Here is a 12,445-nt window from a genome sequence, read left to right as displayed (position 1 = left end):
TTGCCATGGCTGTTGGCTTGTGTTGAAGGCGTTCCCATCTGACAGGCAGTCAGCCTGTAACTGAAGCTATGTGTGTTCAGAAAAATATTTAAAGATATCTTGCCGTTAGAAACTGCATGACTTTCAGGAAATACATGCTTATGGGCATTGTGTTCCTTAATTGGCCCCGCCACTAACCCCCACACCACCCCTCTAAACCCTACATACAATGAATCTCTGCTGTAATATCAGGACCACAGGTTGTTTAAATTTCCTCATTATTTACTTTTCTAGACAAAGGGCGAAATGCTGATGTAACCCCCTTATTCAAAAAGTGAGGGAGGCTGAATTTAGGAAATTACAGACCAGTTAGTTTAACATTGGGAAATTATTAAAATCCATTATGAAGGAAGTAATATCAGACATGTGGAAAATTAAAACACAACCCATCAGGGACAGCATGGTTTTATGAAGGATAAAACTTGTTTGACTAATTTGCTAGAGTTCTATGAAACTGTAACAAGCCAATTGGATAATGGGGATCCTGTAGATGTAGTATTTTCAGAAGACGTTTGATGAGATGCCATAAAGACAGTTGATACACAAGGTTAGATCACGTGAGGTTAAAGGTAATTTATTAGCTTGGATAAAAGACTGCCTGACGGACAGAAGATAGAGTCTAAATAAATGGATGGCAAGATGTAACTAGTGGGGTGTCACAGGGTTCGATCCTTGGGCCCTAACTACTTAAAATCTATATTAATGACTTGGATTCAGGGTTAAAAGGCTCTATAGCCAAATTTGCATATTACACCGAAATAGGTGGGACAGTAAATTGCAATGATGAAATAATTACTAATGGATTTAGATAGGTTGGGTATTGGACCAAATATGGTAGATGGAGTTCAACATGGATATGTGTGAGGGCTTCCATTTGGTCGGAAAAATGGAAAGGCAACTTATTATTTAAATGGAGAGAGACTTCAGGGTGCTCCAATGCAGAGGGATCTGGGTGTCCTCGTGGATGAGTCGCAGAAAACTAGCATACAGATACAGCAGGTAATAAAGAAAGTAAATAGAATGTTGGCATTTATGGCTGAAGGAATAGAATGTAAATGTAAGGAAGTGTTGTTGCAATTGTACAAGGCACTGATGAGACCACAACTTGAGCTTTGTGCACAGTTTTGGTCTCCTTATTTACAGAAAGATACAGTTTAGAGGAAGTTCACTAGATTGATTCCAGAGATGAGGGATTTGTCTTATGAAGAGAGATTGAATAGTCTAGGCCTATACTGTCTGTTTAAAAGAATGATGGGAGATCAAATTGAGGTATTTAAGATGATAAAAGCTTTGGATAATGTAGACGTGGAGTAGATGCTTCCTCTTGTGAGGCATTCTGGATCGAAAGGTCATAGTTTCAGGATAAGCGGCAGCAAATTTAAAGCAGAGTTGAGGAGAAATTACTTCTACCAAAAGGTCATGAATCTTTGGAATTCGCTGTCCCAGAGTGCAATGCATGCTGGAGCAGTGATTAAATTTAAAGAGGAGTTAGACAGATTTGTAATTAATAATGCGTTGAGGGGGTTCCAGAAAATGGGCAGGATGGTGGAGTTGAGGCCATGATGAGATCAGCCATAATTGTATTGAATATTGGAGCAGGCTCGAGAGGTAAATTGACTACTTCTCCTGCTACTTCTTATGTCCGAAGAAATAACTTTTCTGTCTAATTCCGTCTATCCAGCTCTTGGTTTGTAGCCCAGTAGTTAATAACACCTCAAGCACAAATCTGGGTTTCTTGATTAATAAGGGGATTTCTTGATGAATCAGCGGATCAGGACTTGTAGGGAGAAGAATGGGGATGGGGAACATATCAGCCATGATCGAATAGTGAAGCAGACTCAATGGGTCGAATGGCCTGATTCTGCTCCGATGTTTTATGGAGATCTTCCGGCTGTTAACGCTGGTAGGATCTTCCTGTCCCACGGCACACCTCTACTGTGGGTTTTCGGCAGCGTGGGGTGGATTCAATGGGAAATCACGTTGACAGCGGTGGGACCAGAATATCTGCCGTTGGCCATTGGGATGCCTTCAGCGGCCGAGAAACACAACGTAGGGAGGCCAGAAAATTGGTTTTAAGAGTAAGGCTGAAAAGAGATAATTTTATGAATGTATACTCCCAGTATAGAACCTTGCTGATTGGGAGTGTGCAATGGGAATTCAGCCAAGTGGCTCCCTATGATTTGCCATTGGAACAAAAGATTCAATTCCTATTAAATGCTCCACGTTGGAAAAGCAGAACAATTATGCATTTTAAAAATTATCCCTGTGCTTTGAAAAACTAGCTGAGAAACATTTCCAGTTATTTTAAAACAACACATTTTCTTTTAAAATTATTTGACTCTGAAGTTGATGTTTATATAATGAACTGAAAATGTCCTCTAGCTGTCTTCCATTTCAATCAGGGGTAACAGCTTGCGGATTATTTTCATTTGTCTTGTCGTATCTTCCCCACCTGTGCTTTTTCAGGTATGGGCCCCAGTCTGGAGCTGGCTTGGAGGCTGCAGCAATTTTCTGTGAAAACAAAATTTACATTATCAACACCTTCTGTTTTATTTTCAGCAATCACCAATGCCGAGCTAGAAAAATAACTTTGATTCTAATCAGCCTAATAACAGATCTACAGAGGTTAAATTATGAGGGCAAGTTGCATAAACTGGGCGTGCATTCCCCTCAGCTAAAGAGGTAAATAATTTATGTGCTTAAGATGATTAAAAGATAGGGGGCGGGATTCTCCCTTCTGGGGACAAAGTCCCCACGCCCGCCGGAAAACAGCCGAGAATCACTCCGGACGTTTTCCTCAAAGGTCCGGGGTGATTCTCCGTTTTCCAGGGGGCTAGCCCCGGCGAGCGTCCCGCAGCTCTAGCTGGTGGCGAGGCCCTGCTAGCTAGACCGCGTGGCCGCGCATGCAGGCCTGGCCTCCGCTGAAGCCCCCTGACCCGGGGTCAGATCTCCCCCGCCCCCAACTAGGAACACCACCGTGGCCACGGGTCCCAGCTCCTGCCGGGTGGTACCATATGTAAACCACGCCGGCGGGAGTTTGGCTAGTCGCCCGCAGAGTCGTCCAATGGCCCCTGACCGGCACCGCGTTGACTGCATGAGCGGGACTGGCGGGTCTGTGGAGAAGAACGGAAGCGCTATCGCGCCAGATTCTTGGTGTGAACGGCTATTCTATGCCCCCACGCCGGGCGCGATTCCAGCGCGGAGTGTCGGAGAATCCCGCCCAAGGTATTGTAGACAGAGAACAAATAAAACTTTTGGTAAGGAAGTTCTGAACAAGTGGGCCTATCTAAAAAAATAGAGCTAGGCCATTCAGGTGTGATACCAAGGAGTAGCTTTTCACAATAAAGGTTGTTGAAATTTTTAAATGGCGCCCTGAAATCTTCCTGCACTGACGTAGGAGCACCTCAGTGCAGGAAATTAAGGTAAGTGCAGCCTTGGCGGGCCTTCCACTCCGAGGCCCGATAGCAGGGTCGCACCCGACGCTTAATGGGATTATTTTTCCTCAAATCACACCTGGAATCTCTTACTGAAAAGATTTATTATTTACGTTTTGTAGCTCCAGAGCATAATGAAGGCAGGGAAATGCTTCAGAGAAAAGCTGCATACTTGTAATAATGTTGAGCCTGTCAGAGGTATTTGCGCTAGTGACTGCCCTCTTCACTTGTTTACCTATGTCACAATCAACTAGGGTGCCATTTTGATTTTGCTAAGAACTATAAATATTGAACTAATAATAATAAAAATGATGTAAAATTAATTTCAGGATATATGACTTTAAAAATAGGAACTGGACGATATTTGATTGGCGTGTCTAATAATTTCCTGTTCTCGAACCTTTTATCATCTGAAGACATGATGTGGAGATGCCGGCGTTGGACTGGGGTGAGCACAGTACAAAGTCTTACAACACCAGGTTAAAGTCCAACAGGTTTGTTTCGATGTCACTAGCTTTCGGAGCGCTGCTCCTTCCTCAGGTGAATGAAGAGGTCTGTTCCAGAAACAAATATATAGACAAATTCAGAGCTGCCAGACAATGCTTGGAATGCGACCATTAGCAGGTGATTAAATCTTTACAGATCCAGAGATGGGGTAACCTCAGGTTAAAGAGGTGTGAATTGTGTCAAGCCAGGACAGTTGGTAGGATTTTGCAGGCCAGACGGTGGGGGATGAATGTAATGCGACATGAATCCCAGGTCCCGGTTGAGGCCGCACTCATGTGTGCGGAACTTGGCTATAAGTTTCTGCTCGGCGATTCTGCGTTGTCGCGCGTCCTGAAGGCCGCCTTGGAGAATGCTTACCCGGAGATCAGAGGCTGAATGCCCTTGATTGCTGAAGTGTTCCCCAACTGGAAGGGAACATTCCTGCCTGGTGATTGTCGCGCGATGTCCGTTCTTTCGTTGTTGCAGCGTCTGCATGGTCTCGCCAATGTACCATGCTTCGGGACATCCTTTCCTGCAGCGTATGAGGTAGACAACGTTGGCCGAGTCGCACGAGTATGTACAGCGTACCTGGTGGGTGGTGTTCTCACGTGTAATGGTGGTATCCATGTCGATGATCTGGCACGTCTTGCAGAGATTGCCATGGCAGGGTTGTGTGGTGTCGTGGTCACTGGGTAGTTTGCTGCAAACAATGGTTTGTTTGAGGTTGCGCGGTTGTTTGAAGGCAAGTAGTGGGGGTGTGGGGATGACCTTGGCAAGATGTTCATCTTCATCAATGATGTGTTGAAGGTTGTGAAGAAGATGTCGTAGTTTCTCCGCTCCGGGGAAGTACTGGATGACGAAGGGTATTCTGTAGGTTGTGTCCCATGTTTGTCCTCTGAGGAGGTCTGAAGACAGCACTTGATATTTTTTAATATAATCTTAATTGTCACAGATAGGCTCACATTAACACTGCAATGAAGTTATTGTGAAAAGCCCCCAGACGCCACATTCCAGCACCTGTTCGGGTACACAGAGGGAGAATTCAGAATGTCCAAATTATCTAACAGCACGTCTTTTGGGACTTGTGGGAGGAAACCGGAGCACCTGTAGGAAACCCATGCAGACACATGGGAGATGCACCACTGAGATCAACTAACACATTTAAATGCTTACTGAATTTGAATTTACTGAATATGAACGATGTTTAATGAACTGAAAGACTTGGTGGCAACATGCTGCTTTCATGAACTAACAGTCGTGATTCAATGGTAGTGCTACAAGCTCAGAGCCTGAGATCAGGAGTTCAAGTCTCAGTCTACAGACTTTAGTATACACCTAGCTTGCATTTCAGTACAATTCCAAAGGATTATGGCATTGTCAAAACTGCTGCCTGTTTGATGGGGCAGCGCACTGAGCGCCCGTGTCCCCATGTACATGGATGTAAAAGATCTCATGGAATCACCGTTCTGGTGTACTGGCCAACGTCACTAAAAAAATGATGTTAGTTAATTTATTCCATTGCTGTTTGTGGGACCTTGCTGTATGTAAATTGGCTACCAGATTTCTCTCCATTGCATTCTTCAATGTGACTTCATTAGCTGCAGGAAATGTTTTGGAACATTATGAAGTTCTGAGAGGCACTATAAAAATGAAAGAGTGCCCCAGTCAGCTTGCACACTGCTTGCGATTGGTAATAATGTTATTCCTGACAGCTACAAGGATAAAATCAGGTAGATTTTCAACACAGTAATTATCGCGTGTGCGTCTACAACAACATTGTCCTAAATTGGTGTTCAATTTTAAATTCCAGTTCCCAAAAGCACAAGGATGGTTAGTATGGCATCTCAAAAGTATTTTCTTACCTTCCACAAATTGGAACCCTTAGCCTGGACAATTTTCACGATGGCTATAAAAGGGATCCACATAATACAGAAGATTATCATACACCAGCCAAATGCTGTTGCCCAGCCAGGATACTTAACAAGTCCATATGTTGGAGGATTGAATGTTGCTAAGGACCAGATTAAGATTGCCTGAATGAAATGATTGCGTAAAATGAGATCAGAATCAGAATGAGAGGCTATCTGCAGCTTGATTATTTTCAGTTTAAATCACTATGTAGGCCAGAATTCTCCATTCCCCACCAGATGATTGGGTAACCTGATAGGGCAGAGAATCCCACATTGGGGCAAAAACTGGGTTGGCACTGGGCCTGTCCCACACCCCTGGCTTGGAAAGAGGCAGTGAAACCATTTTGCATTGTTGAAATGGTCAGCAGCTGTCAATCATAACAAGGGTGTTTACAAACATTTAGTTAGAATAATGGTTGGACTTCAGATGCATTCAAGCATGAAGGGAAAGATAAATAAACAAAGTTTCTGGCATCTGTGTTTAAACCATTACGGTGTCAATTAAAGATATTACTCTGTGGAATTGAATCAAAGCCATTTTCAAGGATCTCAGGGGATTTTAACCTTTTGGAGTCTTCTGGGCTTTCTAGTAAGGCTCTGACACTTCAAAAAGCAGCAGTTTTAAAATCTTGGTCTAAGTGAGGAAAGAGAAAGACTTCTTGGCTTGCATCCTCAATCTACTCTGTACCTGTCAGATGCCACTTCAGAGTTTAAACAGATGAGACCAGGGTGAAGAATTTGAGCAGGTTGCGCAGGGCAGGAAGGGATAGACCAGACACTGGACACCCATCCCAGGGGAGAGTCCTGGTGTCTAGCTCTTACGCACAGACCAACCTACCCATCCCCGAAGACTCTTGGCGGACCCTCCTCTGCCGTATGATAGTGGCAGAGGGCATTGATCAATGGGCTAATTCGGGGTCCTTCGTGCCAGGCTAGGGTGTCACTGCCAGGGTGTTAGAGCCATGGTGTCAGAATGCAGTGCACCCTAAACAATGCCAGGGGGCAGTGAAGGCCTGGAGAAGGGGGATGGTTGTAGGGGCGGGTAGCAGGCTGGCAGCAGCAGAGAGTACATGATCAGTGGGTCAACCCTTTGACCCCCCCCCCCGGAGTCCATCACACCAGGCTAGGCTGTCACTGCCAGGGTGTTAGTGCCATGGTGCCAGTGCACTCATGGGTGGGGATGCCAGGGGTGGGGATGGCCTGCAAGGGGTTCTAGTTGCGGGGGGTGGTTGCTCGGGGAGGGGACTAAGGGGGACGGGTGAGGGAGGACTGGGCCATCCTCATGCATGCATGGTGTGGGCAGCGGGGTGGGTGCATGTGATCTGTTATTCCCGTGGTGGTGGTCATGGAGGGGGGAGGTGCAGGATGCCCATCCTTGCTGATGGATCGTGGTGCTTCCCTTGTCAGCGGAGGGGGTCATCATTTGCATTGTGGGGGCAGGGGGGAGGGAGGACTGCCCGTTAAAATGGCAATCCGAAACCTGGAAGGGAAGGAATACTGGCAGAAATTTGCATGGAAAAGTTTCGTGAATATCACATGGGTGACGTTCCTAGCGGCAGCAGAGACCAGTACCGATTCTCCGCTGTCAAGAACACCGAAAGTCCAGAACAGAGAATCTTGCCCATTATATCACCTTACCAGCAGTAGCATTGGGGAGACAAAAGCCCAACACCCTCTCCACCACAACCAGAAGAGCCGAGTCCTTTCCCCAATCATCATCTCAATGTCCTCGATGAATCTGTTTACCCCTGTGAACAACAAGAAAGCAGAGAGACACAATCACTTGGTTTGTCTAGTCTTCAGGACAGCTTGTTTAGTGTAGAGCATATGAGTCTATGAATTAGGAGTAGAAATAGGCCTTTCAGGCCTTGAGCCTGCTCTGCCATTTACTAAGATTATGGTTCATCAGAGTGTAGCCTCAACTCCAAATTCCTGAATGTCACCAATGTCCTTTGTCTCCCTTATTCCTCAACAGTATATCTACTTCTGTTTCAAATATATTCTGGGCGGGATTCTCCGTCCCGCCACACCTGATTTCTGGTGCAACGCATCCTCGCCGGCAGCAGGATCCTCCTTCCCGGCAGCTGGCCAATATGGTTTCCCACTGTGGGCACACACGCGCCATCGGGAAATCCGCAGGCGTGGTTGCACTGCCAGCGAAGCGCAGGATCCCGCCGATGGAGAATCCAGCCCCCATTTTGTTGCCACCATCACTTCATGAGGAAGAAAGTTGCAAGGACTAATGACCCTCAGAGGAAATGATTTCTCTTCATCCAGTCTCGTGTGCAGACCCGTGGGCAGGCTTCTCCACTTCAGAAACAAATTGTTGACGCCGGGATTGAATCGGTAGTATTCTAGGACAGCAAAATTGGCACTGCTCCTGGACCAATTCATCAACAGTTAATGGGCTAGCACCGACACCACGTAGAACACGACTGATTCCAATGAAAAACAGTGTCAGATTCGCCGGGGTCAGGATAGACAATCAAGAAACTGTCAAGCTGCAGCCACATATATGCACCCCACTTCCCACACACACACACACACTCACCACAACTAACAAGATGGCAACACGGTGAGCGTCCAAATGTTTTGCAGATGTGGAGCTGGAGACCCTGTTGGACGCCTTGGAGGAGAGGTTGGCTACTCTGAACCCCGGAGTGGGAAGGCGGTTGCCACCCGCCACCGTACACCAGGCCTGGGCGCAGGTGGTGGAGGTCGTGAGTGCCATGGGCTCCATCGCCAGGACTGGAAAGCAGTGCCGGAAAAAAACATCACCGCCTCAGGGTGGCCAGGGTGAGTAGGCAGCACTGTAGCCCTAGCACCAACCCCTGTCCCACATACCCATAACCCCACCCCATCCCTACCCTGAGGGCGGCTGAATCCTCACCCTGCACCACGTGACAGCACTCATACCAGCTGCCAATCACTCTTCCCCCCTCACTGCCCACTGGAGAAGGCATCTCCCAACCACGGTGAGAGTGAAAAGACTGGAAGGGGACCGCCGGGCCTGTGGCTCCTCATTGCAGCAGAGCAGTGGGCACTGGACCAGGGCAGAGGTTGGCATCAGGCGAGCAAGTGAGACCCTGCTGAGTTGCGGTTAACCATGGCACGTGTCACCCCCACACCCTCCCCATAACACCCCACACCCCCTCCTCACACCTCCCTCCATTACCACCCCACACCTCCACCCATACCCCTCTGCACCCACACCACCCCATCCCTCCACACCCCTCCCTCCACCACTACCCGCCACTTCAACCCGCGATCCAATCATGCATCATGTCTTGGGTTTGCAGGATCATATGCCAATGAAACGGGCCCTTCCACTCCCCCGGACCCAACTACACCCCAACCCCAAGTGAATAGCAATGAGGAATAGGGCTCGGACAGTGACAGGAGCCCTTGACCCGCAGCTCCAAATACCCCGGAGCACCAGTCCGGGGACGACTCTGACTTCCAGACACAGCTGTCTCCAATACACGGTAGCACATTGGTTAGTAATTTTGCTTCACAGCTCCAAGGTCCCAGATTCAATTCCTGGCTTGGGTCACTGTCTGTGCAGAGTCTACACATTCTCCCCGTGTCAGCATGGGTCTCCTCCAGGTGCTCCGGTTTCTGCCCTCAAGTCCCGAAAGACATGCTCTTCGGTCATTTGGACATTCTGAATTCTCACTCTGTGTACCTGAATGGGCTCCGGAATGTGGCGACTAGGGGCTTTACACAATAACTTCATTGCAGTGTTAACGTAAGCCTACTTGTGACAATAAAGATTATTATTATTATTTTATTATTATCCTCTCAGCAGTATTGTGAGTACACCATAATTATGGCCAAGTATCCTATCATGCATTGGTTACATTTAGCCAGAAACCTACATTTCCACAGAACACACGGTGGCCACCATCTCCAGTATAGTGCTAGGAGAGTCTCCCACACCGTGGTGGCCTGCAGCGTCCTCCACAACATCGCACAGCAGAGGGACAACGTGCTGGAGGAGGACGATCAATGTCAGGCTCTGTCCGACGAGGAGGATGCAAAACCATTCTGGGGAAATCATTCCGGGGAATCACACCCTAATCATTGTGCTCAATTAATTTGTCTTGTTTCTTTTAAAGAGACAAGGACCTGTTATAACCCGACCAGAGGCAACGGGGTCTGCAACATCAGAGTCCCTGTGCTCTACCTGAATATGATCTCCCTAGTCAAGGGGGCAGCAAGGTGGCACAAACAGTTTGCAGAGTTGGTTTCCTTGATAAGCAGCCATTTCAATCCAAAACAGCTGCTGATAGTCCACCGTTTTTGTTTTCACTGTTGCCTCACAGCTCCAGGGACCTGGGTTTAATTCCGGCCTCGGGTGACTGTCTATATGGAATTTGCACTTTCTCCCCGTGTCCGTGTGCTCCTGTTTCCTCCCACAGTCCAAAGTGCAGATTAGGTTGTGGCTGTGCTAAATTGAACCTTAGTGTCTGTGGTGAATGTATTACGGCAACCATTCACCACTGTATTACATTACATTGTACTATGTCGATGCCCTTGTGGGCTCCACCTATGGACCATTGTATTACATTACATTGCATTGTATCATGTTGGTGTCCTTGTGGGCTCCGCCCCCTTGGGGAATGTATATAGATCTGCTGCCCTGCAGGTGTCTCTCAGTTCAGAGCAGTCGCAGGCAGGCACTGTTCTAGCGGATTAAAACCACTGTTCACTTCATCTCTCCGTCTCGTGTGAATTGATGGTCGCATCAATTCAATCAGCTACAACATAGGGATGGAAGCAGCCCTCAAACCTGATCGACTGGAACTCGACCCACAGGCCACTGAAGCCAAAGGGATTTCTTCACACTGGCTCCGCTGTTTTGAGGCCTACCTCGCCGCCTCCTCCTCGCCCTCCGTCACCGACGAACAGAAACAGAGCCTCCTCCACACCCGGGTGAGCCACAGAATCTCCGTGCATATCGAGGAAGCGACCACGTATGCAGACGAGGTCGCAATCCTGAAAAGGCAATACGTGAGGCCGGTGAACGAAGTGTTCGCGCGGCATCTCTTCACCACTCGCCGCCAACGCCCCGGGGAATCGCTGGAGGAATACCGACGCGACCTGAAAGTACTCGCGCGAAGCTGCAACTACAAGGCCGTCACGGCCTCACAACACATGGAACTCGCCATCCGGGACGCGTATGTGGCTGGAGTCCGGTTCAACTACGTCAGACAGCATGTGCTCGAAAAGGGCACCCTCGACCTAGAAGAGATGGTAAAACTATCCACCTCCATAGAAGTAGCTTTTCAGAGCCTCAACGCTTTCCCCTCCGACCACGCGACCCCCTCGTGGACACCCGACCAGAGGGTGCCCCAGGCCTGTGCCGCGCGGCTGCCCGCCCAACCCGGGGGGTTGCCCTGCTATTTCTGCAGCCAGCACCAGCACCCCAGGCAGCGTTGTCCGGGTCGGAATGCGACCTGTAGCGACTGCGGCAAGAAAGGACACTTTGCCAAAGTTTGCCTGGCCAGATCCAAAACCTCTAAATCACAGGCCCGACTTTCAGACTCACAGGCCCGCAGACCCCGCATCGCGTGCCGACACCACACCCTCCAGATGCGTCATCTGCGTTGTGCTGTCCGTGGGGGCAGCCATCTTTGACTCTACCCAACACATGCGACTCACGGGGACCGCCATCTTGGCCGCCATCTCCCACAAGGCCTGCCATGCGCGACTCATGGGGGCCGCCATCTTGGGACCACCCCACCACCTCTGACCACGCCGGCTAACTGCAACTCGGCGCGGTCACCCTCGACCAGTCACGCCCCAAGCACCTCAGGAACTCGATGATGAATGTCTGGGTCAATGGACACAAAACGCCCTGCCTGTTTGACTCCGGGAGCACGGAGAGCTTTGTACACCCAGCCACGGTAAGGCGCTGTTCTCTCCAAATTTCCCCCGCATTCCAAACAATCTCCCTCGCTTCCGGATCGCATTCAGTGCAGATCTGGGGGTACTGTGTCACGAACCTCACGAACAGGGTGCCGAGTACGCCAATTTTAAACTATATGTCCTCCCCGATCTCTGCGCTCCTGTTGGGACTGGACTTCCAGTGCAACCTCAGGAGCCTGACCCCTACCCCCTTTCAACGTCTGTAGCCTCGCAACCCTAAAGGTCAACCCTCCCCGCTCTTCGCGAACCTCACCGCCGACTGTAAACCCGTCGCCACCAGGAGCAGGCGGTACAGTATCCAGGACAGGACTTTTATCAAGTCTGAGGTCCAGCAGCTCTTGAGGGAAGGGATCATCGAGGCCAGTAATAGCCCCTGTAGAGCCCAGGTGGTGGTCGTCAGGACTGGGGAGAAGAAACGGATGGTTGTAGACTACAGCCAAACGATAACCCGGTACACACATCTCAATGCGTACCCCCATCCCCGGATAGCGGACATGGTGAATCAGATTGCACACAACCGGGTGTTCTCCACGGTAGATCTGAAGTCCGCATACCACCAGCTCCCAATCCACCCGGAGGATAGCCACTACACTTCCTTTGAGGCAGGCGGCTGCCTCTTCCACTTCCTCCGGGTCCCCTTCGGCG

The 12,445-nt window shown here is 49.0% G+C and overlaps 1 protein-coding gene across 1 annotated transcript in view; it reads right to left on the bottom strand.

Moving 5' to 3' along the window:
* Window positions 1–204: 204 nt before the first annotated feature.
* The window catches only part of LOC140420929 (sodium- and chloride-dependent neutral and basic amino acid transporter B(0+)-like), a 269,713-nt gene continuing 257,472 nt past the window's right edge, over window positions 205–12,445 (bottom strand). The window contains exons 13-15 of the mRNA XM_072505091.1: window positions 7,508–7,617; window positions 5,822–5,992; window positions 205–2,550 (exon numbers count right to left, since the gene is read on the bottom strand). Of these exons, the coding sequence (XP_072361192.1) occupies window positions 2,434–2,550; window positions 5,822–5,992; window positions 7,508–7,617 (398 nt within the window). The 3' untranslated portion in view covers window positions 205–2,433. The remainder of the gene's footprint in view (window positions 2,551–5,821; window positions 5,993–7,507; window positions 7,618–12,445) is intronic.

Source organism: Scyliorhinus torazame, chromosome 5 (assembly GCF_047496885.1).
Source record: "Scyliorhinus torazame isolate Kashiwa2021f chromosome 5, sScyTor2.1, whole genome shotgun sequence".
NCBI lineage: Eukaryota > Metazoa > Chordata > Chondrichthyes > Carcharhiniformes > Scyliorhinidae > Scyliorhinus > Scyliorhinus torazame.
Note: the sequence above shows the minus strand (reverse complement) of the source record. Positions and strands in the feature narration are given on the sequence as shown.